We start from the raw sequence: 24,004 nt of genomic DNA, 5'->3' as shown, positions 1-24,004 counted from the left end.
ATAATTAATCTATCATCGAAAGTTTGGAATGCTAAGACATCTGCAGTAACCGGACGCAATCTAATAGTTTTTTTACGCGGATTAAATTCTCTCCCGTGAAATGTAAGTTACTTTTGCACAGGAGCAACAGACAAATTCAGTATGACTGAAGCCGAAAGTGTTAGAACACCTGGCATCCGGGGTCTCGTATTTAATTAAATTTTCTGCGAAGATGCCATAAACACGCATCAGGATGTATTCCGAATGCGGAAGGCTTCTCGAATTAGTAGTTGAAAAATATTATCCCGGGTCGAAATAATGGAATATTACGTGATCGATTAACGAAGGTTTAATCACCGGTAAATCGTTAATAAACTTTGTTACGCAACGGTTCTCGTGCTTCCAATTCTATACCTTTCATCCCTACTTTACATTCTTGTACCCGTATGTGATCTAATCATTATCATAAGCTGTAATACAGTCACGCAAGTGTGAGGCGTAATCTTATGATTTCTTTTGGATATTTCTACAAGACAACTTTCTCATAATTTGTTCGAATTCACGTGACAAAACTATGAAAAGACTTTATTATTACGGGGATGCAATTACGTGCGACAGCGTTACAGGATAAAATTTTCAATTATTTTGATCGTTTAAATTTTCACCGCCATTCTTCACTAGAATTCTCAAAAAATGGAATACTTTCAAAAATGAAGTACGACGTTTGGATTGAAAACAAGGAAAGGTAGTGTTTAAAAAGTTAAAAATTTGAAACAAATTTTTACCAGAACAAATTGAAAACAGCAAATGAAACTGTTTCCTGGAGTTTTAGGATTGAAATACTTTTTTCTTCTTTTGCTGGTTAATTGTATGTAGATTTCAGTTTGCAAAGAACAAGTTTTGATACAATTTGTAAGGGCCATTTGTAATTACGCCTCATGTGAAATTCTCGAATCCTATCATAGATAAAACGCATGTGTGATTCATTTTGATTGTGTCTTCGTGTTCGTTTAATGCATATAAAAATTTACAGTAATTGCGAATTTTGGTGATAAATCTCCTACAAAAATGTACGTAACATGCAATTGTGCAATTTCTCAGTTCCAAGGACATTAATGCAGATTCAATTGCAGATATCGCAATGTCTTAAATGGCATCAAACAGAATCAGGACTCATCCGCTGGTTTCATAAAATGTATGCATGTCGCAGAAAATGTAACGTCTCAGCGAGTAATAATTTTCTCAAACGGGCATAGTTCTCTGCGGAGCAAAAAAAGGTGATAAAAATTATTGTTCTTTGGTTCGTAATCCTCGTACTCGAAAAAGAGCGAGCACAGGATCAAGGTAGTTCTCATCTCGTGCATCAGATAGAGCCACCTTTGTCAAGATGGCGAACATTTTGTAGTGCACAAGAAAGTGGCGAGCGAGAGCGAGTGGCGATTGTCGCGCCCTCAGTGTTGTACGATTCATTGATCAGTGTGGTGTGTTCGCATTGTTGCTCTGCAGTTTTAGTGGTTTTTCGGTTGTATTTGATTAAGGTTTTGTTTTCTACTTAAAAGTGAGACTTTCGGGCTCTTTGGGGCCCCGACGAAGGAATAAACAAAATGCAGCCAAGGATATATTTTGTAATTGCATTTGCGGGCGTTATTTTATCCGGATGCAACGCTGCAGCAGAGGTGAGTGAAAAGACAGCCAAACTATACTAAACGTCTGTCAATTCATAGCTGTATAAATCCATAATATTTATCTAATAATACCGAGAGGGTAGCAACTCTCGGTTTTAGTCCTATTATCGAGAAAAATTCTCTACTTTTCACCGCTACGACTTCAACGACCCGATATTCTTCCTCTCTTCGCGAGGGGTGTTGAACCGCGGAAAAGCGTATTGAAAAATCGAAAATAAACGTGCAAGCCCGCGCCCGCCGTTTATCACACCAGACGCGTTCAATTGACCCTCGGTACGATGGAAACGCATATCCGGACGACTCGGAAGGAGGGAGGATGTTAGAAAATCTCAGTCAGAAAATAACATGTGTGCGTCAAGCAGTCGTAGCAGCTACACGACCGGAATCCACCCCCTTCACACTCTACGTTTCACCGTCCCTGTCTCGCAACAATCGTCTATAGAAAATCATAGTTTTTCTTTGAACGAACAGCGTTAAACACATGCACCGGAGAAAGAATTTGTTAAAAGGTAAAAAGAGATTGCCGAATTTAACAGATTATGCGGTTACCGCATCGATCTCGAATTGCAAGCGCGCATTTGGAATCCACCGTAAGACTGGCAGGAAATGAGAATTCTAAATTTCTTGAATTTTATTCCGAATTCTCATTATCTAGTTTCTCTATTTTCCTTCTGTATATTCCTCTATCTCGGATTCCAGAGACCCAAATCACTGAATTTATTTTCCATTCTTCGATTTTCTTCAACTGGTTTTCTTTATCCATTCCTGGATGTATTCGGACTAAATGAAATCGGTATGAATTGCCGTGAAATTGGAAATACTAAATTCCACCCGTAGGAAAGGGTAACTAAAAAAAATTCAGTGTCTGGGAATACATGAAGAAATCGAAGTCCGATCGAGTAATTGTATGTAATACCGATTTCACGAAAACTTACGTATCTTCGACAAAAAATAGTATGCCGGTATTTCGTGGCTTGGTATTCAAAAACAATTTCGATTTTCCATCAAAATATTGATAACGCGAGGGACGGAGGGGGTGAACTTTGAATAACGGCCGATATTAAGAAATCCTTTTTTCGTGCGCGGCAATTAATAATCATACGTCTTCACCGGAGGGAAGCACGACTCACCCCATTCACTTTCTGCACACTGCGGACTCATGACCAGGTTTGTGCATGTACAGCACATGTACCGTTTCTACGTGTCTTTCGAACCCTGTGGGCCAGTCGGCTGTTGTCATTGGCGTAGCATCGTTGAATGGTTCCTGGGCCCGTAGCTAAACCGGTCGTGAAGTTGCAGGTGATTCGATGACAAATCCCTTGGATTACCCTACCGTCAATCGCTGCTCCGTCCAGGAGTTAATTTCACCGAATTTTAAGCTCGAACGAAATTGCATTTGCCTTCGATTGCGCGCAGAGCGCTGCACTTATCGATCGTCCGATCATCCCTCTGAAATAATCCAGGCTTATCGTATTCGTAACGGGGAATACGTGTTTCGTAAGGCGGACTGTATTATCTGCACATTGACACAGACGTATTTGTGTACAGTACGAGAATTGGGTGTGCATATAATCATATATGTGAGCAAATATTCGCGGTTCGTGGTAGAGTCCAAAAAAAAATCCGTACGTACGTTTCGTCATTTTTCGTTTAAATTGGACGAAGAAAGAGTTGTAAAAAAAAAAAAAAAAAAACGACCATTGTGCGGTCATCGAGGCGTGATTTCGGTATTATCATAATCGACTAATTAGTGTACATATAACGATTCACGCATATATCATTAATAACGTAGCGAAAATAAAATAGATACGTATTGGTATAATAAACGATATAGTAAGACGCCGTTTTTTTTGTTTTTTTTTCTACTGTACGTACGCGAAACATGTATCGTTGATAAAACGCTGCTGTAGATGAGGAAAATGTTTCGTCTTGTTTTTCGACCTTTCGGAACCACGAGATAAAATTAAAGAAAACATTAAATTTTATCTCATCCGCACACAGCCGGCTATGTATCGTAATTATATGCAATAAACAACGACATCTTTTTTTCGCAATAATAATCAAATCGATACCGTCGTTACGTTACGATTATATACATACATATACACATATATCAGAAACCTTGACATCGACCGTTGATTCCGCGGAAAAATCTATAATCTGACTCGCACACTTGCAATAAAGTGTAGCACAAATTAAACGCACGTTATGGACGCAACGTTCATCCGTCGCGTCGAATTGATAAAATATAAAAATTCGGCGGAACGTCGAGAATTGTACATATCCAGGACCCTCGGGGAAACGCTTATACTGCTTTCAGGCAGCAGCAGCAGCAGCAGCAGCAGCATGTGCTAGGAAAGTGAAAGACCCCTTCGGAAAACTCCCTCTTCTTACCCTCCCCCCTGACGGTATGCCACGTCGCTGTCGCCGATCGATTAACTCGTCGCAAACGTTTCGAACAACGTAAATACTCCGTACAGTAGTACCCAGAGTAGTCTGTCTGTGGCCTTCGACGACTTCTTCTCGGCCTTAGGTGTACGTACGTACGTACACCCGATTATAACGGTCGCGTGAGCCACACTCACAAATCCTTGGGGCTGCAGGCTATGGAACTAGCTGGTATGGGGATCTTGCAAGGCTGCTTTGCATTTCGGTGTCCGATGCGAACGCGAAATGTAGAGCGAAGCTAAGGCGTCTTCGTTCGACGCGTATTTCAACGCGGAGATGTTTATTGAATTAAGCGTTGTAAATTAAGCGACGTGCGAATCGTATCTAATAAATGGCGTGAGGTCGAACGCGCCAATGAGGTAATTCGGTGGCGAAGGTTTCATCGTCTTGGCCCTACGGTATACCCCTGTACACCGGCGGCGAATTTGCGATTTGCTCGAAAATTGCAGTGAAATTCGCTTGATATCTACCGAAAGTCCTGTTTCTATTTTTAATTTCCATAACAGCATTAGACGACCGTGCGCATTATCGATACTGTATACATATTGTTTGCGATCGGAACGGCTCCTCACGTGCCTACGTCACAGGCATGAATCACTCACTCATCTGACTCTCGACACGGTATGTTTGATGGAATCGACGTTCCTCGAATAATAACACTATATGTATATAGCTTTCAATTTCCAACGCGAGAAGCGCAAGGAAAATTCGTTTATTTTTCGATAATAGCGTTCGTCGGTTTAATTCTCGAACTACGCATCGGCACCTAAAATCATCTGATCAATTTTTCGTCGTTATCGTCTGCCTCCTCAGCTGTCCAATGTCAACGCGCTCGTTTACCACGTGCTCCGTCCGCGCCTCTGGTCGCCTTTTTTTTTTCATGGAAGCTCGCTTATTCTGTAAAACGTAGTCTCCCGAGACGAGTAATCTCGTAGAGATTCATTTCGTAGCGGGATCAGGAATGGAGATGCCGAGTGTCACGCATGCCAGGTATACGTACGTACGTACGTACGTACGAGTCATCGTAAAGTCGGGAAATGTCAATGGAAAAGGCACGTTACCTAATGGATCCGGTAAACCGACGCATATAGTATACTCGCTGTGGGTGCGTCCGAACATGAAACTCTCCGTTAAACGAAACAACGAAATTGCTCGCTAGTCAACTTTCACAAAGGATATCTTACGATACTTTTATCGCTGATACGACAAAATCTACATTAATCGCGAATAAAATTATTGATCAAACAAACGTGACACAACAAGGAATTTCAATGATCATTTCGTATCGTTTAATATACTCGCACACGTAACGGCGAACGTTCGTTTTAATTATCCGAAAGTTTTTTTCAACGCCACATTATTACTTTTCCACGCAATTAGCGGGTCGACGTATTATACCACGAATATATCTTCAACGTACGTAATCATCGATCAGCTGCTCGTCGTGATTGTTTTATTCATTGTCGGATAATAGCCAATGATCATTGAAATATTTGCTCGATGTGCACCGAGGTGGAAGGATCGGTTATGTCACTATAGATCCGTGGGGATTGCAATGGAGATGGTAAATCTGGACCAAAACCGGCGATACTTACCCTAGTCGCCAGAGGTGATAAAAAGTAAAACCGTAAAAAGGTCCTATTTTGGAATTTCATCGAGTTCTCGCTGGACTCTTAACTCGGAATCGGTATCTGTTGGGTTTCGTTCGCGTCCCACCCTCTCCCCCCCGAGGGTTTGTATAATTCTCGTGCACATCGCATGTTGTATGTACGCGCATGGGTATCGTTTATTAACTTAGCCCTTTCACTACCGCGTACGACCGTAAACAAGGTAACTATATAACATACGTGTTTGCGGAGGCCGTCACAAAACGTGGCACTAACTTTAAAGTTCTGTTTACATTTGACCTCGATATAATACGGTTTCATAGCCGAGGGTCCAGTCGACTGGATATCCTGCGGAGTAACGCCCCTGCTGCCGTGACTATTTTCGTATGGAGATTAAAGAAAAATAACCAAGAAAGAAATTGGAAATTTATCTCTCTGTACGTTATACGTAAACCCATATGTCCCAGCGTTGTTGTCGCGGTATGTCAGGTGAATTGATGTTTGAATCTATCGATCCAAAAACAGAAAAATTGAGGATATCTCGGAGGGAAAAATTCGCAGCTCAATTTATTCGACGGTTTCGTGTTCCTGGGCTCAAAATACGTGACAAAAGTGTCCTGCGATCGATTGAATTTTTGTCGATTTCGGACCAAAAAAAAATATTTTATTTTATATGCTATTTTTATGTATTTTGATCTCAGGAATCCGAATTCACAAGTTAAATTAGTCTATCTATCAAATTGACCGAGTTATCCCCATTTTTTCGCATTTTTTGTCATAAATTTGAGGATATCTTGAAGGGAAAAAATCGTAGCTCATTTTGGACAACGGATTCGTGTTCCTGAGGTCAAAATACATAAGAAAAGTGCCATACGATCGATTTTAAAAAATAAAAATTTTTGGCCAAAATTTGAGATTTTTCCAAGGGGTACCCCTTACGATTTTTTCAAATTTTGACGAAAAATTTTTATTTTTTAAAATTGATCGTATGGCACTTTTCTTATGTATTTTGACCTCAGGAACACGAATCCGTTGTCCAAATTGAGCTATGATTTTTTCCCTTCGAGATATCTCCATTTTTATGCCAAAAATCGCGAAAAAATGGGGATAACTCGGTCATTTTTGAGGATAGATCAATTTTTCTTTCGGATTCGGATTCCTGAGCTCAAATTACACTAAGATAGACCAAAAAATCAATTTTTTATTTTTGACCCCGAAAAGCTGAAAATTGGCGATAACTCGGTCAATTTTAGAGATAGGTCAATTTTTCTCACAGATTCGGATTCCTGAGGTCAAAATACGTTAGAAAAGTGTCCTACGATCGATTTTAAAAATACTTCATTTTTGACCCAAAAATTGAAATTCACTTGGAGTTTTTTCGATTTTGGGGTCAAAAATCAACATTTTTATAATTGGGGTTTCTATGCTATTCTTATTTTCTGATCCCAGGAATCCGAATCTTGAAGCCAAATTGATCTATCTTTAAAATTCATCGAGTTATCGTCAATTTATCGCTCCAAAAAGTTAATAATCAAGGACGTCTCGATGAGATTTATTCCCAACGTTACGTGCGTTTGAATTCAGCAAAGAATTGTATTTTTTTGCTTTTCTCGTGCCGTATTGTACCGTGTACAACATACACGACAGACCTACCTGCGCAGCGATATTGCGGGCAAGCGGTTTCACAACGAACTTATATTTGCATGTAAAAATGAAAACCAAATACACATAGGTATACACATAAATATAAGTGTATGCGAAGTGTAGTAGGTTGCACAGATATATCTATTTCGAAACTATTTACGTAAATAAGTTCGCTGTGAGGGTTAATGTCTTTGAAATAAGTGCACCTACTTATAACACATATCCTAGGTAAACCTGTACATACGTCCCAACAGATGCATATAATATACAGAGGAACGATCGAAAGCGAGGCGAAGTGTTGCACACATTCGAAGGCCTACATTCGATCGTTGCACGCCGACTTACGAGCATATGGGGCATTCAACGCCAGATCGACTTCGACCCATCGTCGCACGTTGTCGTCAATTTTTTCGTCTCGTCGAATAAAATTTCACTCTTAATTTTTACTCACAATCAAACGAACGAGCGACGCAGGGACGCCGTCGTATCTTTGGCGCAACACTTCGCAAGAAGATGACGGGTGGCGGTGACTCGCTCGAGCGTAAATCTGCCGCAGCTATTACTTCGCCGGCCTTCTGCTTCCACCGCGCATACCTATGCGAGCTGCACCGCGGTAAAAAAGTTTCATCCATCTTTTATCCCTCGGAGTGACAACTTTTTCAATGCCCATCTTTGTCCGCGGTTCGTAGCCCGCGCGACACCGCAGCGGCCCTTTTGTGCGCACTCTCTGCGTGCGTGCGTGCGTGCGTGCGAACGTAGCGTACACATCTACCTATGTACGTGGAGATCACGCATACTTGTATGTATGTAATAACGTGTAAACGCTTGTCCCCGATTCACTCGCACACGTGCAACGTGCACTCGAACGACCGCATATATGTATGTGTATGCCCGTTGCTGTAACTGCACACAACGGGCGCATCGAGCGCGCAAAAGTGTGTCCTTTGAATTCCTTTCAATATACAAATGATCCGGATTATTATACTCGGGGGCGGAAAAGGGGTGAGCAAGAGATCCGAAGAGTCATCGAGATTTCGTCAATGTTCTTCCGACGCTTTCGACCCTCCCGATGGAAAATAATTCTCTTTACAGTCTGGACGAAATCGTATACGCGAGTTTTCCGCAGCCGTTCAAAAATCGTCTTGGTAGCGGTGCAATGAAATTAAAAACTCTACATGTTCTCATATTTTATGACAAGAGCCGAAACGTTACTCCTTCGGAGCTAACGGGGCGACTTTTTTATACAGAAAAGTTACTGCCCTGCACCGCGAAGTAAGTACCTCGTTTATTACCTGAAGCCGGGAGTTTTTCTACTCGGAGAAAAAAGAAAAGAAGAAGAGAAAAAAGAAAAAGAAAAAAAAAAAGAAAAAAAATAAATCAGTTTATGCACAATATTTCTCTTGCTCTCGGGGCGTTGTAAACTAATTTCTTCTTTCCTCCTTTTTTTTCTTCTTCTCGATTCGATTTGGAATCGTTAATATTTCCGATTGCCGGTGTTACTCGGAGGCGTACCGCCTTTTACCTCCTTACCGCCCCTCGGCCGCGCAGTTATCTACGAATGAAAAAAAAAGAAAATTCGCGAGTGTTGAAATATTCCGGGGTGGAAAAAAAATTACGGAATTGCAGCCGGCGGGAATTTGTATATCGTCGGGGTTGGAATGAGAATCTCTTTCGAATTGCAGCTGTGCAGCGAAGGAACGCAGAGATTATATTGGACTCGGCATGGAAGTCCTGGCGGTGGCGCGGCGGCGGCGGCGGCGGCGGTTATTGGCAAAACGTGCCTCTCAATATTGCAGTCTATAATTGAAAGCCGTTGCCACGTTGACGGAAATAGAATAGAAATTGCCATGGAAATGGGCACCTCCGTTACGATAGGTCTATATACAACTTAATAATACATTCGCAAAGATCGTCGCGATCCGCGATACGAAAAGACGCGCGCGTCGAGCTGAAATTTTCAATTAAGGCCCACCGGTACACACCTGTACCTTACGACGACTCGCGGCTCATTAATTATCCAAAATACTCGAAGAGCTTCCGGAATCTTATCTCGCGATGATAAATCTCCCCGCGGGATGTCTGTCGCTCCATATATTTGTATATTCTTTATTCGGCCTGAGAAATCGCTCCAACGCATCGGGGTACACGTAACAACGAAAACCCCGCTGCGTTTCCCCCCTGCAGACCATTATGCGTGGATGAATATAAATCCCCGCATCAGCTGTTCATTGTTGTACAATTTCGCTCGATAGTCGCGGTTCCTTATATTATTTTTTTCACGATTCGTGGGGGAGGAGCAGAAAAAAAAAAAAAACAAAAAAAAATACGGACTCATTGTCAGCGGTTGACGATATTGTTTGGAAACCCCGCGCGCGTTACGTCGAAAACGTAATACCCGGGCGCGTGCTGCTCGAAGTGAAAACTCTGATTAATGGTATATATCGTTCCGCCATTGTCGCTTCTTTTTTTTGGTCCGGAGTGGGAAAAAAATCTTTGTTCCATAGTATAAAATTTGTATTCGGAAACGAATCGCGGCCCCTGAAATAATTCTATACCTGAAAGAAAAATCGTCACTTGCTCCCTGGCGATCGACAGTCGTCTGTGGACGGTGCCCTGGATTCGTAGACGCCTAGATAACGTAATCCCTAGGGAGAGTCTCGTCCACGAGGTTCGTCATAATCAACGGAGTCTAGCGCACTTCGCGTCGGATCAGAGGTCGTCCGTAGGTATATGCCATCTGCAGTTCCTATGCGCTCGTGTCCTATACACGTTTCGCTACGTGTCTCTCGCACCTTTGTGCCTTTTTTTTTTCCTCGATTGACGATTACTTCATCCACCTATGCGACTATAGTATTACCTATGCTTTATCGGAGAAGCAAGAAGAAGCAAAAGCTAGTTCAAAATCGAAAAGTCGAGGAAAAGGTTCGTAGAAAGTTAGGGGAAAAATTGGACCTAATGAACGGATTGATTTTGCACGCGATTTAATTGTATCATTCGCCTACCGTATTCCGCGGACGTTTGCAAAATCGAATTTTGCGCGGCTCTTTCAACCCCCGCAGAGGGGGACGGGTACCCGACGAGGGAAAAGCGACGCGACCACGAATCGTAATTCGTCGTTGGCTCGCGAACTCAATCCTTTCAGGGTGTCGATTGGGCTTAACCTTTTTAAGGGCGGTACGGTACGGGGAGGTGATAGATTAGGTCGGCGAGGCAGACCTTCGCCGTCTTTACCCGTGTGCTTCGGTTTGAATTTTGCTTTTCAGAGTTTATTTCTAGCCGTTTATCTGCACGGCCAGATACGATAGCTGCGAACCTTAATTAGTAGATTACCTTACAATTCTCGAAGCTATAGATTTTGTTGGTATTTGATTAGCCCTTTGAACGGATAACATTCGGTACACAGTATATGGAATCTTCAATTGGGCAATAAGTCCGACTATATTCATTTTGGGATTCCATTGAAATTTCACGCTCATTGAATCCAGGAGTCAAAGTTTCAGCCAAGTTCAAATAAACATCGTCCGTCCGACGAATCTCTGTGAATGGATTTCATCATCCGTAAAATAATTCCGGTGCAACGGTGTGTGGCGTCGATTACTGAAGATTCGAAATCGGGTCGATTTTTCATTTTGTGTCTCTCGTCGCAAATGCATCGATCATTTCTTCTCTGTCGTCTATAGCGAATGATATTCTTTCTTCGCTTCTTTTTTTTTTTTTTTCATTCATCTTTTGCAACGCTCCAGCCGGGAGACAAGAACAAGAGGCTCGCTTGCATCCAGTATTTTCAGTCTCTACCAGTTATGAAAAATACCATAGATCCACGAAGTCATCTGAAGTTTGCAGAATCCCACCTCGACTTCTTCTTCTCTTCTCTCTCCTCACAAATCAAACACATCGATATAAGACAAATTATGAATATGGAAGACCTTGCCTCGCCATTTACTCGCAACTTAAACGGACCCGATCCCTCGACTCATCCAACGGGGATAAGGGAAAACAATGTTCTACGTAATTACGCTAGACACCGGTCATTAATTAATCGTATCGTCCGTTGAACCCGCGCCTGGAGGTGCCCTATACCAGTTTTACCTGTCTGTATGCCTCCACCCGTGAAGTCTGCTTTATTTCCTTCTCTCTTTCTGCCGAGCATCTCGCGGCTCTCGCGCTCCCAAAGTCCGTACGGAGTGACGTTAACGTTGGACACTCCTGTTCGAATTTTTAGGCGACGGGGGCGACCCCCCGAGTTCATCGGGCTCTTCGTTGCACCGGGTGCCTTCCGTTCCGCCTTTCCATTCTCATCTTATTTTCCTCTTCCACTTCTTCTACGCTATTCGCTTCTCTTCTCCGTATTATTTCCCCACCTCCCCACCTCCCCCCGATTTCCCTTCGCCCCGTTATACCCGCTTCGCCGTACCCTCCGCAGAACGTAGAGTGGGCTCCGCTCGACTGCCGTTGAAACCGGTCCTACAGCGCCGTATATAGCGAACGAGCCGGACCGTCCAACCGAACGAACCAACGAGACGCGCCGGAGATCACCAAGCTCCCCATGGACTCTCGGAAGTCATCGGAAATATACCCTAGAAATGTTATTCCATCCTCGAAATCCGAACCCCTCGAACGGTAAAGGGAACAAATCACGCGAATCCATGCCTTTCGATCTCTTGGTTGCATTTTGGCGTCGCGTTTGTTTCCAAAACCCGGGGAGAGAGGAATGGAAAAAAAAACAAACCACGATTCGAAATAGAATCCTTGACCGTACAGTGCATCGATGTACACCGCGCGGGTTGCCGTAGGAGATAACTGATCAGGAAATTGAACGGTGTCTGCCGGATTTTGTGAATGATGATCGGTGGCTCTCGACGGGCTCTCGATGGGTGCGGGACGTTTCCGTGTCCTACGTGCGTTTTGAATACCTCGTGTAACGACGTGAAAGAAAAAAAAAAACAAGTTTCACCCAACACGTATACGTACGTAGCCATATTCCGGTCGATGTTTTGAGAGACCGGAAATCGTGGGTTTCGGTATTTAGCAATCATCTTCGTACGTGGAATTTTAGTAGTGTTTACACGAGTAGGTGGGCCGCATGCGTCGACGCTCCATCGACGGACGGAGTCGAAAATCTATTTCGGCGTCGCGATTACAAGTGAAAAGTTTCTATTCTCCGACGAGCCCGCGAAACTGCAGAGTTTCTTCCACCGCTCGTTCCCTCCTCCCCGAATTCGTCGCGATCTCGGATCGTTTCACCGAAATTTTACATCCAGTTCCCCGGGCCACCCAGAGGTGCGTTTCCTTCCTCGACCCGCAATCGATTCGACGAAAGCCGTCGTAAAATTTGAGTAGCGACTCGACTGCGTTTTCATCTTCGTTTCGGTATTCCTCTTCCTCATCCTCATCCTCGTCAAGCTCGAGTCGCGTACGCTCGGATATCGTCGGACCTTTCGACCGGGCGATCCGCTTTCCAAATCCTACGCGCATTCGAGAAGGTGGGTCACCTGCCCCGAGGCTGATTGCATTCGTGAGTTGTTCAGCCCACGCCCAGAGCCCACGACACCGATTGCATCCTGGCGTACAGTGTAGAAATCCTGTTATACCCGGCCAAGCTAACGAGTCGCCGGCCAGATCTAGTCAGCCGACATCCCAGAAGCCGTCTAGCCGCTACTTCGAACGCGAGCTTTTCAAATATGAGTGGGCTCGTCGTCTGCGCGGCTGGAATCCTCCGCAAAGTTTACCCCTGCGTCCGAAGATCGGGCCGAATATCCGAACGGAGTTGCCCACCCGACGATCAATTTCGTGAAATAAACGTCCCTGCAGAAATGAGAATATAGATGACATTTTCTCTCGTCGCTGCACCGCATCCGTCAAAATCCGAACGATGTTTCGACGTGGTTACACTCGTCGTTGGATACTCGGGAAAGAGAACGAGGAACTACGAGGCAGCCGGAGCTCAGAACGCGCGTTGTATTGACAAAATGTGTTTCCACATCTTTCGTAACCCGGTTAAAAAAAAAACACCCGGAGGTCGAGGCGCGTCTGCCGGGATTTGATACGCGCGCATCTTTCGAACGAACACAGAATTTCTTTTGTGCGCGGTAACCAACACCGAACTTCTCTCTCCTTCGCCGTCTTCCTGGAACTTAGATTTCTATGTAATATTCATCTCTCTACATCCCTCGCGCGCCAGTCCCGTCCGTCCGTCTTCCCAACTGACTCTTATGTATACTATACCGAAATCCGTTAACGGTGCTCACTGTCCGTTCAGCTCCAGACACCGAGAACAAACGGACGTATAATTTCTAGGCGGTGAAAATTCTTTTCTCGCGCTTCGACCTCTTCCACACCTTTGCCCTCGCCCTCCCGCGCCGCCCGGCCCAAACCCCCGCAGCCCCTAGCGCTGAAAAATATCTTCAAAATACTTCCTCGATTATTCGTCCCGGACCAGGATTTCACGTCTCTGCGGCGGTGGTCCGCTTCTTCGAGTCGATACGGTAATCGAGAATGGGATACGGAATTCGATTGCGGCATCCGATACTTTTATCTCCAGTTTTCTATGTTTCGTTTTCAACCGAACGCAACATTTCTAGTCTTCATGTATACGTATGTATAGGCGAATGAGCTCCGATTTGAACGTGTGGGCACGAGTGCAGAATTACCCGTCAGGAAGCATAGAAGCGCTAGACGAATACGCGCATCGTACGATTTCTATAGCTCGTTAAATCGTCGGACCGTTAGACGATACGCGCGTTTTGCGATACGTCGATAAGCGATCGACTCCTTCCATCCTTCTTCAACTATCAGCAAAACTCTGGACTTCGCGAGTGTTCGTAAAACTAGCTTTCGATCAACCGTTCGGGATGCTTTTGACGAGCGCAGCGTAACCTGTTGATCCGTATGTACGTACGTATCTTCTTTCCATAACTTTGTGGAATTCCGCGGCATCCGCCGAGTAAATCTTAATTATTGAGAGTCCTTGGCTCTAATCCGACAAGATTGCGGTGGATTAGTCGCATTCCTTTTATCAAACGTACGGATACAGTCTGCGTGGGCGTTCATCTCGCCGCAAATCATCTGATATGTGGAAACGTCCAATTACATCTTGTCGAGCTTCTGGAATTTTAGATACGAGACTCCACGCTTCGAGTGGTTACAAACACAACCGTAATTCCATTAGCTTCCGTTCGCACTCGTCGCGAACTCTGCACCGCGTCGATTCGTATGCGGTCGGAAAAAAAATCGTTATACGACAAGAGGATCTCCGAAAGAAGTTCCTCGCCGCATCTCCCGGACATCGCGGTGGTAAAATTTCAGATGCGAGGACTCCGCGTGTACGTTGCAACGTGTACGGCCGAAGCGAGAGAATGATATTCGGGGCAGCTCTCTCTCTCTCTCTCTCTCTCTCTCTCTCTCTCTCTCTCTCTCTCTCTCTCTCTCTCTCTCTCTCTCGGGGATACGGTATTCGGAAAATGCTCTCCCGCTCGGCGATTATGAAATACTACGATAATGATTATGGGAGTGGCACGTCGGTTAAATACTACTTCTGTAATGCGACGTCGACCGAACGACCGGCCGCCCATCGGGTAACATAAATTAACCGGATAGTTTTCGACCGATAAGAACCCACGATATATGTTCGTTCCTCGTAACGTACGAGTCGCCCTACCGTCGTTAAAATACATCTTCATAGATGCAGGTTCGCTTATTTTCGATGCCTCGAACGATTCGTAACGGAATCCTGGAAAAAATCCCCCGCGTTTTGAGAGGAAATTTTTTATGCTGCTACTTATTCTTTGTTCGTATTGCGCTGTTACGATTCCAGAAATTGAAGAGTGCACGTCGTTTCGTGGCCGACTTTTGGACGGTGCAACTACATAAGATCGATACATATATATATATATATGTATCTGCGGAATTGTATGCAAATACAAATCAATATTTGATCGGAGGGAATCAGAGAGCCTGGCTCGTTCGGAAGGCCACTAATTATTCCGGCATTAATTATTCATGCCGTTGTCGAGCGAAATCGTTGAAATGGTTACGAGGGAATACTATGCCAATCACGTATGCTAAACATCGACGGTGGTCCAGGTAGGGTCAGATGCTATTGCCGCTGTCTGGTATCGGCATTCGAACGGGCAGCAATGATCAAAATTCCATCTATAATCCGTTCGACATGCTGCACAGCTTATGCGTGCAACGTGTATATGATATCCGCGATACGACCCGCGTCATTATTTGTATATAAATATATGTGAATCCGATTCGTTCGACGGAGCGGGAATTTTGATCGACGTCGCGCAGGTGCGAATATCGCGAATTTGAGAACCGAAAAACGAAAGTAAAAAAAAAAGAAAAAAAGAAGGAAAAATCGGTCGTTCGGTTGTGGAAATGAATCCCCAACCTCGTCGATAAGTCGAGTCGTCGTCAATTTCATTGTTATACGCTTGATTCGCCGAAATCTGTAACGAGAAGTGGGAAAAAAAAAATGGAAAAATTGAGACTCGATATATTCAAAAGCTTCAAAAGTCTTCATTGAGGAGATCTTGATCTTTGGAAACCGGTTATCCTCTAATATTGTCGTTGCCTACATACATAAAACGCCAAAAAACTGTCGATTCAATCCCGATGCAACAGGTATGCGAATCGAAACTTTCAACTAGAATTACACGTTTTCGCGCGATCTCAACTATATTTCAGTTTTGACGGTCTGCGACGTCCTCCTTTTCTCTCCTATCAATTTCTACGCTTTTTTTTTGTTTGTTTTTATTTTTTTTGCCGCGACCGGCTTGATAACGTCGTCGCTTTCGGAAATCGAAACGTACCGCGCGCCAATAATATCTACTCACACTTTATTGACGCCAGGAAATAACCCGACGCTACCAAACATTCGACGATGAACTTTTGACGGCTGCTCCGTTAGCACGGTATCATTTACCCGGAGAATTATCGCATTTTTCGATAGCCCTTCCGGTATTCGGCGATTTTTTCTCTCTCTCTCTCTCTCTATTTTTATACCAATTTATCTATCATTTTTTTGCTTTCTGCCGATTGATTTATGCACGAGAAATCCACTCGTACACATTCCCCTTCGTTGAGCCAGCGATATCGCCTCTTATACTTGTACCACATCGTACTTAACGAATACGCTCTACGACCTACGGCCACATTCGCGAAATTACGTGGCCAGAATATTCGTCCGCAGAAAGTCACTGCAAACGCACGACGTATACCGAGAGTGTATACTATACTAACCAGGTAGAGAAGGGCGTCGCCGCGAAGTATCCGCTTTTTTTCATGAATGGGTTCCATTCATAAAACCGGCAGCTTTCAGCATGTGCAGTGTACGAACATGAAACGTATGGCCACCTTTCGCCCGCGAACCGCGACCCGACCGGCTTATTCGCATATTCGCACGCTTGTTCGTACGGGACGTTCTGTACGTATACGCGAAATTAATCAGCCCGTGACCCTCGACGTTTGGCGTGATTTTTTTCACCACCGTCGTACTACCCGTGTAGCCTGCAGGTCTTCGCTCCCAAATCCGCTGACTTCCCATTTTTTTTTTTTTTCTAAACTATTCTTTCGAAACGAACGAGACTCGCTTGAATGCGAGAGTTGATTTCGCGGTGCCGATCGTTCGGTGGGACTCCGTTAAATTCCGTATGTATTTTATCGGTATCGACATCGTCGCGATTCCGGACGTTCCCCGACGGGTGATGTTTATTCTTTTTTTTTTTCTTCAGTCTGGGAATCAGGATGACCGCAGTTGTGATTCGTCGAATATCGTTAGCGTCGACGGAACGACACGGTGATACGCGATTCGTATATACACACATAACACGATACCTAACGACGTACAAATTTTTATTGATAATTGAGAAATTGCAGAAAATTATGCCGTGACGTCAGCCGCGAAGGATATTACTGTGATTGAGCACTTGGTTAGCGCAAAACGTTGCAAAGATTTTCAACGAAGGTCGCGCAGCCTCTGATTCTACGCAGCGATATCAGCCCGTCTACCGTGTGTGTGTCGCATCATTTATGTACACGGGGTCGAATTTATGAACGTGCGTGTTCCCCGCGGACTTTATGTACATATATACTATATTATACCGTTCTGTGTGTGTGTGTTCTACACGATCACGCGGTGCACCGTACGAACCACGTCCCCTCCTCTCCTCGTTACTCCTGTTACAGAAACAAACACGCTCGATACGTTTCGGTCACGCGATATTAATATACTTGTGCTCCGTGAAAAAAAACAAAAAAAAATACGGTCGTTCACTCGAAATCGCGCACCGCGAGGTGGTAATGAAAGAAGTTGAATTTTCGAATTCAGTCGAACGATTTTTTCTTTCGACCTATTGACAAAAGATTTTGCGACGTGCATATGCAACGGAGCGGTAAAAATCGGCTCCGTTATCAACGTTGACCTACGACCTTCCTAGATTTCGCCTAGTCGTCATTTTCTTCCGTACGTTCGACGAAACGGTTGGCAAGTACGTACGAGATTTGAGCCGAAAGATTTTGTTTCGAACGTCAGGCGTCAGCCGACGACAGTTGACTCGCCTATATCTCGTGTACCGCGATGAGACCGATAGGGATACCGTAACTTTGGTATCGAGCGTGCGAAATTAACGCGAACGAAAGCCCCGGGGGCACCTACTTTCGTTCGTCGCGTTAAGACCACCGCTTCGAAAATGATGAAGAGAAAGAAAAAAAAAAAACCAAAAAAAAAAAATGGACGGAGTCGTACTTCTCCGCAATGGGCTTTGTATCGATTTTTCGCCAGGGGTTGGACATCCTCAGGGGACACCGTAATACACCTTGTGACCTTCCCCTGTTTCTATGGACAGGTATAGACGAATTTGAAAACGTCACTTCCAGTTTCACGTATCCTCCGTTCGGAAACGTGTACCTCAAAATCTCGAAGTAATCGGGCGAGAGTGAACAGGACGAGGAATAAGAGAAGGGAAGAGCGGCCGGATGAGATAAAAGAAAAAACGAAACCCCCGTACACTAGAGTCGGCAATCGAGCGAAACGATTGGCTTCATTCGCGGTCCATTTTAACCCGCTTGGTAAAGGGTGGAAGACAGTCGACCCTGTTATTGTATACGAGGCGCGTTACGCGGTATAGACGCGGACCAATATCTTCGATAACACTGGGCAGGGAAGTTTTTCTCTTCGGTATTGAAAAACGAGAAAAAAAAAACCCACCCTCCCACCGTTACGTTCTTTCGCCACTTCTCCGTACGGTCCGCTCTTCCGTTAAACTTTCCAAGTTGAAGCTGAAACCCGTCCGTGAATTAATCGTGGCGATATTTTCGCGCCGAACGAAAATATTTTTGCTCGCCTCGTATCCCACCCGGTAATTCCGTATTTCCTCGTAACCTCGTGTAAGTTTTGACGGGGATCCGACGAAATTCACGCGTTTCTCGGGACGAATCGATCCGCGCGACGACCCCGGTAAACGTGACATGGGGCGAAAAATTTACGCCAACATTTTTAACGAGTGATATCCAATTGCGACGTCCACCTTACTCGACGACGACGACGACGTTTTGCTTCGTTACGCGTCGAAGTTTCGTTGACAATCGGCGCCGGTATTATACACGACGTTTTTTCAGCGAGTTCCTGAACCGGCGAGATACTCGAACGCTGCCAGTTATTTACAAAGCGACGACTACCAAGCAATCGGGCAAAGAAGCTCCATAGGGGTAGGCTGCTGAGTGTTTCATGTATTATGCATGGCAGACAGGCGCCAGTCGACCTGTCCTCCGCGGCGGGCGTCTTCTGCAAAGCTTCGCAGGTGATACGTATTGGACCGCGTTTATCGGCTCCCCTCGTTCGCGAGCAAGGTCCGTTTTCACCTGAGGTATAACTACGTACGTTCGTACGGGGGAGGGGGGTGGGGGGATGTTCTCGAAGAATATAGACCGCGGTGGCGGACGAACTTCGACGATTATCCGGTCGGGCAACTCGATTAATCGCAAACCAAACACCGTGTACCACCCGGGTACCTCGGCCACTTCTAATCGATCCAGTTCAATTGTTGAAATGAAGTTTCGAGAAACTCATGCCGCTGCTCTACCGGATGATGTTCGGGCCAATTTCAACTTGCGCTGTTCGCGAACGACATTCGCGATCGGTTCACAGTCGTCCGACGCTCGTTGGAAAAGTTTGTCGATCCATCCACCTGTCCCACGATTCGTGTTTTCGAACGTCTTTCGAAGGAACGGAACGCGTCGCGTTTTCAATCGGTATACAAGTGTAACACGATCGTAATATTGTTGTACGGTGCTCCGTGTTCCGACTACGCTATTATTATACCGTTGGTAACGGTGCAGACAAAGTCGGTTCTACGATAGGTAGATGCAGTGCGGGTGATCGTATACAGACGTGTTCTCGGTAAAGCGAAGAGCTAATGATTTTACGTTATTCGCCGGTCCGGAACAGCGAACACGATCTTCGAATACTGCACCCTTTTGATATCTGCTGTCGCGTCTCTCCGCGCGATAAGGTCACCGACCTCCGTTCCTAGGTTGTTGGGGGCACCGCGTTAACGTAGAAAATTCGATCGATTTTCGCTACCTTCGCAGGGAAGAATAATAATCGATCCCTCGACTCGACACGTCGACGAACTTTTTTTTTCATCCCTCGAACGACACTCGGTCACTCGGGATATCGAAAGGTCGTCCGTCGGACGCGTCGATTGGTGTCTTTCATCGAGAATTAGAAACCTATAGGATGAATATCCGTATAACGCGTGTTGAGATGCGGGTGAGGGGGTGATTAGCGATTTGTGCCGATCGTTCGACGAGAGAAGCACCTCGTGCGACGATGTATGTACGCTCTCGTTTCAACGAATCAAATCCGGTCGTTGATTAGGATTTGAAAAATCGTGGGGGATTTCAGCCGATCGACGGGTTTCTTTGAAATCCGTGTGACGTCGAAACGGATAAGATCGCGAATCGTCGGTATCGAATGTCGCTTGGTTTCGAACGTAATGAAACCACATTTCACTGGTCGAATTTCTTCCAGAGAACCACAGCGGCCTGCGTTTCTCGCCACCGCGAGAGCGGTTTAGCTTCGCACCGCCCACGTAAAGTAGAGAGTTCGTCCGTCCCGACGAAAACCAGCCTACGATTCAAATCCACACCGGAGTTAGCCGAGGAACGCGAGGCGACTAACAATAAGTGGCAAAAATTCGCTTTTTCCGTGTCACATGACGTCCTGCAGCCTCCAAATTATTTCAAACAACTCGAACTCACCCTCCATTCTATTCATGCGACAGAAAGTTTCTCCGATGTATCCATGGCGCGTCTACTCCGTACCTCTCTTTGGCCATCGGATTATCTTTGTTTCGTTTATTCGTTTGATTTGTCGACGGAACGTGAAGAGCTTCCATTTTTACGTTTCCTACGATCTTGTTTCTCGAATTCGAAGCTGGCAACGAAAGTTGACGACAGAATTCGTAATTGCCCGAATATGAAAATAAAAGATAATTTCGTACAATAATCCAGCGAAGGTATAGTATACGTACAAGTGTTAGGTCCTAAAACAACGCCGTCGGTTTAGCCGTCTGCCGTTCATCTCTTTGAAATAAGTTTTAGCCTTTGTATTCACTCGGAATTGTTACTTTAATTAAGTTAATGGTATTTTGTCGGCCATGTTGCTTGCCCTAAATGTCGTCGTCTGGCTTCTGCAGCGGCAGTTCTCCGCTTAACTATATTCTGCAAACGCCCGATATGATCTCATTCCGCACGACCCTCCGCCGACGCAGCTTTTCGCCGAACGTTTCTTCTTTTTAACTTCAAAATTGACGCTTGTCTTCTTTTTTTTTTTTTTTTTTTTGTACACCAACTTTGTTTCTTCTCTCTCTCTCTCTGCAGCGCGAGAAGCGCGCTGCCGAATCTGACCCGGTGTGTTCGTATACGGGACGACAGGAAATTAGTTTTCTTCGAACGAATCTCGCGGTCATTTAGCCGGTAATAGAAACTGCGGTTCGCGGAGTATTTGTTTTTTTTTCTTTCTTTCTTTTTTTTTTCCTTCTACAATTCGAGCGTAGAATCAAAGTCGTTCGCGACTGTTCGAGCACCCTGTAGCATGTCACGGGTACACCTCGCCGTAACGAGATTAATGAAAGATGGGCGCCATTTCCTATATATAGATAGGGGTGTTATACCCGGGGATACGTGATGCGGGAACGTTTTCGTGTCGCTCCTCCGTAAAATGGTTTTCTCGATTCCGTTATAGTTGCAGTTTGTCACTTCCGGTCAGTTATAGTATATAGCCTTGAACATTCGGTCGGTACCCCCTGCACAATGGCAGAATATGGACACATGCGGGCGTCGTGGCGCTCCGCTGTCACGGAGGGCCGTTTTTCACCTACCCACCCACCCCCTCGAACTCTACTCCATTTCCTTATTGATTGAAACCAGCAATGGCAGCACCGCTAGAACCAACTACTACGTGACTTCGTGTTTATTCCTGATTTTCTCTACCGATAGCCCCCGGACTCTATAGCTTACACTGTTACATCCACCTGCATGCATGACCTTATACTCGCGAGGCTCCCAGCGACTGCTGATCTTCCACCACCCCCGAAATTATCACGAGGAACCGCTGCGGAGAATTAATCCGCGTCTTCAATTTTCAAATCCCCGTTCCAAATTCATTCGTTGATCGATCGGTGGAATATATGGTGTGGCTAAAATTGATATCGAAAATCCATTTCTATTCTTTGCTTCGCTTCCGATATTTCACATAGATTTTTCAGACGACCTCCCCAATTGGTCACTGCAAATTTCTATTTATATCCTTTCGAGCTTCGTCCATTTTTCGCATATTCCGAGTTTTCGAGCTACTTGTGAATTAATCTTCACGGAGCGTACAGAGAGGAAAAGGGTGGATAGTTCGTGAGCGGCTTTGTTCGCTGATTATTTGGGGTTCCCGCCCGCGCACTTCTGAAAGGATAAAATCTGCAAAATTTCGCCAGGTTAAATGCGATGTCGTAGTAATTTCCGGTTCTATTGTAACCGCGGCGAGAGCGGGACGGAAGAAGCTTACACGGGTAAAGGAGAGGAAAATGAGGAGATAGGAAGAAAAAGGAAGGAGAAAAAACTTCAAAGGCCGGCACGTACAGAACCGTTGGGAATTTTTCAATTCAACGCGACGTCAAAGACGATACCACAAAATTGTAACGGACTATATTCCGTCACTCGGTGTTCCCGCCGGCTACCGTATACCGGAGGACGACACGGATCGGTATAATGACTGATTTTTAAGCGCGTCGCAAAAGGCTAGAGAATTTTTATTTCTACGATTCAGAGACGAAAAATCGCGAGGCGACAAAAACGGCAGTTTCGAATTTATGAAACCAAATCGAATACGAATTATTATACGATTCCGAGAGCCTCTCGATCGTTTTATTATCCCGTACCCCGGCGAAAAACCGATCTCGGATCCCCGAAAATCCCAAGATCCCCTCCTCCGATTCGACGATACCTCGGAATCAATGCGCACGCGCGAGAGCCATTTCTCAAAAAAAATTAGATGCCCGTTGACGGGTTTTGAAAAAAAAAAAAAAAAATTACACCGATTTTGGAAATGTGGTTCCATTATTCGAAAAAAGTGCCATTGTACCGCGGCGTGTATTTTTCCTCGCTTTTTTTTTTTTTTATCCGAACGAATTTGTTTTGCTCCAGGCTTTTGTCAGCGCGTGTAACATATTTTTACGAGGCGCGGGTTTTACAGCCTCCTCCTATACGAAGCCGCAAAGTATTTCGTCGAATGTGCGTGGGTTGACTGAACTCGTTAAATACTAGATACTTTATTGGAAACGATGCGTCTTCGGCGATTGTTGTTCGGCTGACGGGTGAAAGTTCGGAACACGAAACCCATTAATTTTGGGCACTCCATTTTTTTTTTTCCGAGGCTTGGAAAAAAAATTTTTTTCAAGCCGATATTTTTCACAGCGAATTATGTTCGCCTATAAGTTACGCGTTGTTATCTTCGACGAACGATCCGCGAGGGTGGCGCCGAAGAGATCCGCCTCCGGGGATCGGAGGTGAAAAAAATAGACGTACGTCGCATCCGGGCACGTTGTACCGAGTCGGTTGCGATTCGCGGCGATATTTCAAATCGCTCTCGCGCCCCAAGAACGACATTTTTACCTCCACCCCGTTCGCGTCGGCCATCAGCTCGCGGAGAGAAAGCACACGTTTCGACCAACGAAATACGTGGGACGCTTTTTTTCGTTCGTTTGTTTGCTCGCCAATTTCCCTTTTTTCATTCCTTCCGTTTTTATTTATTCACCTACACCTACGCGCTCACGTAGGATTACCGTACCCACTTGCGAATAATTTTTCAACCCAATTACGCTCTTTAAAAATTTCGTACACAACGGTGGTGGGATTTAATTATTTATTTCCCCATTCGTTGCTCGATTCGATGAGAAATTTAGCTCAATAAGGTTACTTCTTTTCTGTTTCAGGTAAGATATCTACAATTCCTACGGACTTCGCGGTCTTGACTCGAGATATCGGTAGTCGAGTAAAGCCATGTTCTTCAAATCACGTGGGATGGTGAATTCTCTAGTTTCTACCTTATTACCTATTTGTTTGTCGACATTTTTTTAGTCTTCT

General features: G+C 44.8%; 1 protein-coding gene across 1 annotated transcript in view; it reads left to right on the top strand.

The window, feature by feature from the left end:
• Positions 1 to 1,423: 1,423 nt before the first annotated feature.
• Positions 1,424 to 24,004, top strand: part of LOC105683762 (syndecan) — a 47,725-nt gene continuing 25,144 nt past the window's right edge. Inside the window, exon 1 of the mRNA XM_012396620.4 lies at positions 1,424 to 1,655. Coding sequence (XP_012252043.1) covers positions 1,584 to 1,655 — 72 coding nt within the window. The 5' untranslated portion in view covers positions 1,424 to 1,583. The remainder of the gene's footprint in view (positions 1,656 to 24,004) is intronic.

The sequence above is a fragment of the Athalia rosae genome, chromosome 1 (genome assembly GCF_917208135.1).
Source record: "Athalia rosae chromosome 1, iyAthRosa1.1, whole genome shotgun sequence".
Lineage (NCBI taxonomy): Eukaryota > Metazoa > Arthropoda > Insecta > Hymenoptera > Athaliidae > Athalia > Athalia rosae.
This window is presented reverse-complemented; position numbering and strand designations above follow the sequence as displayed.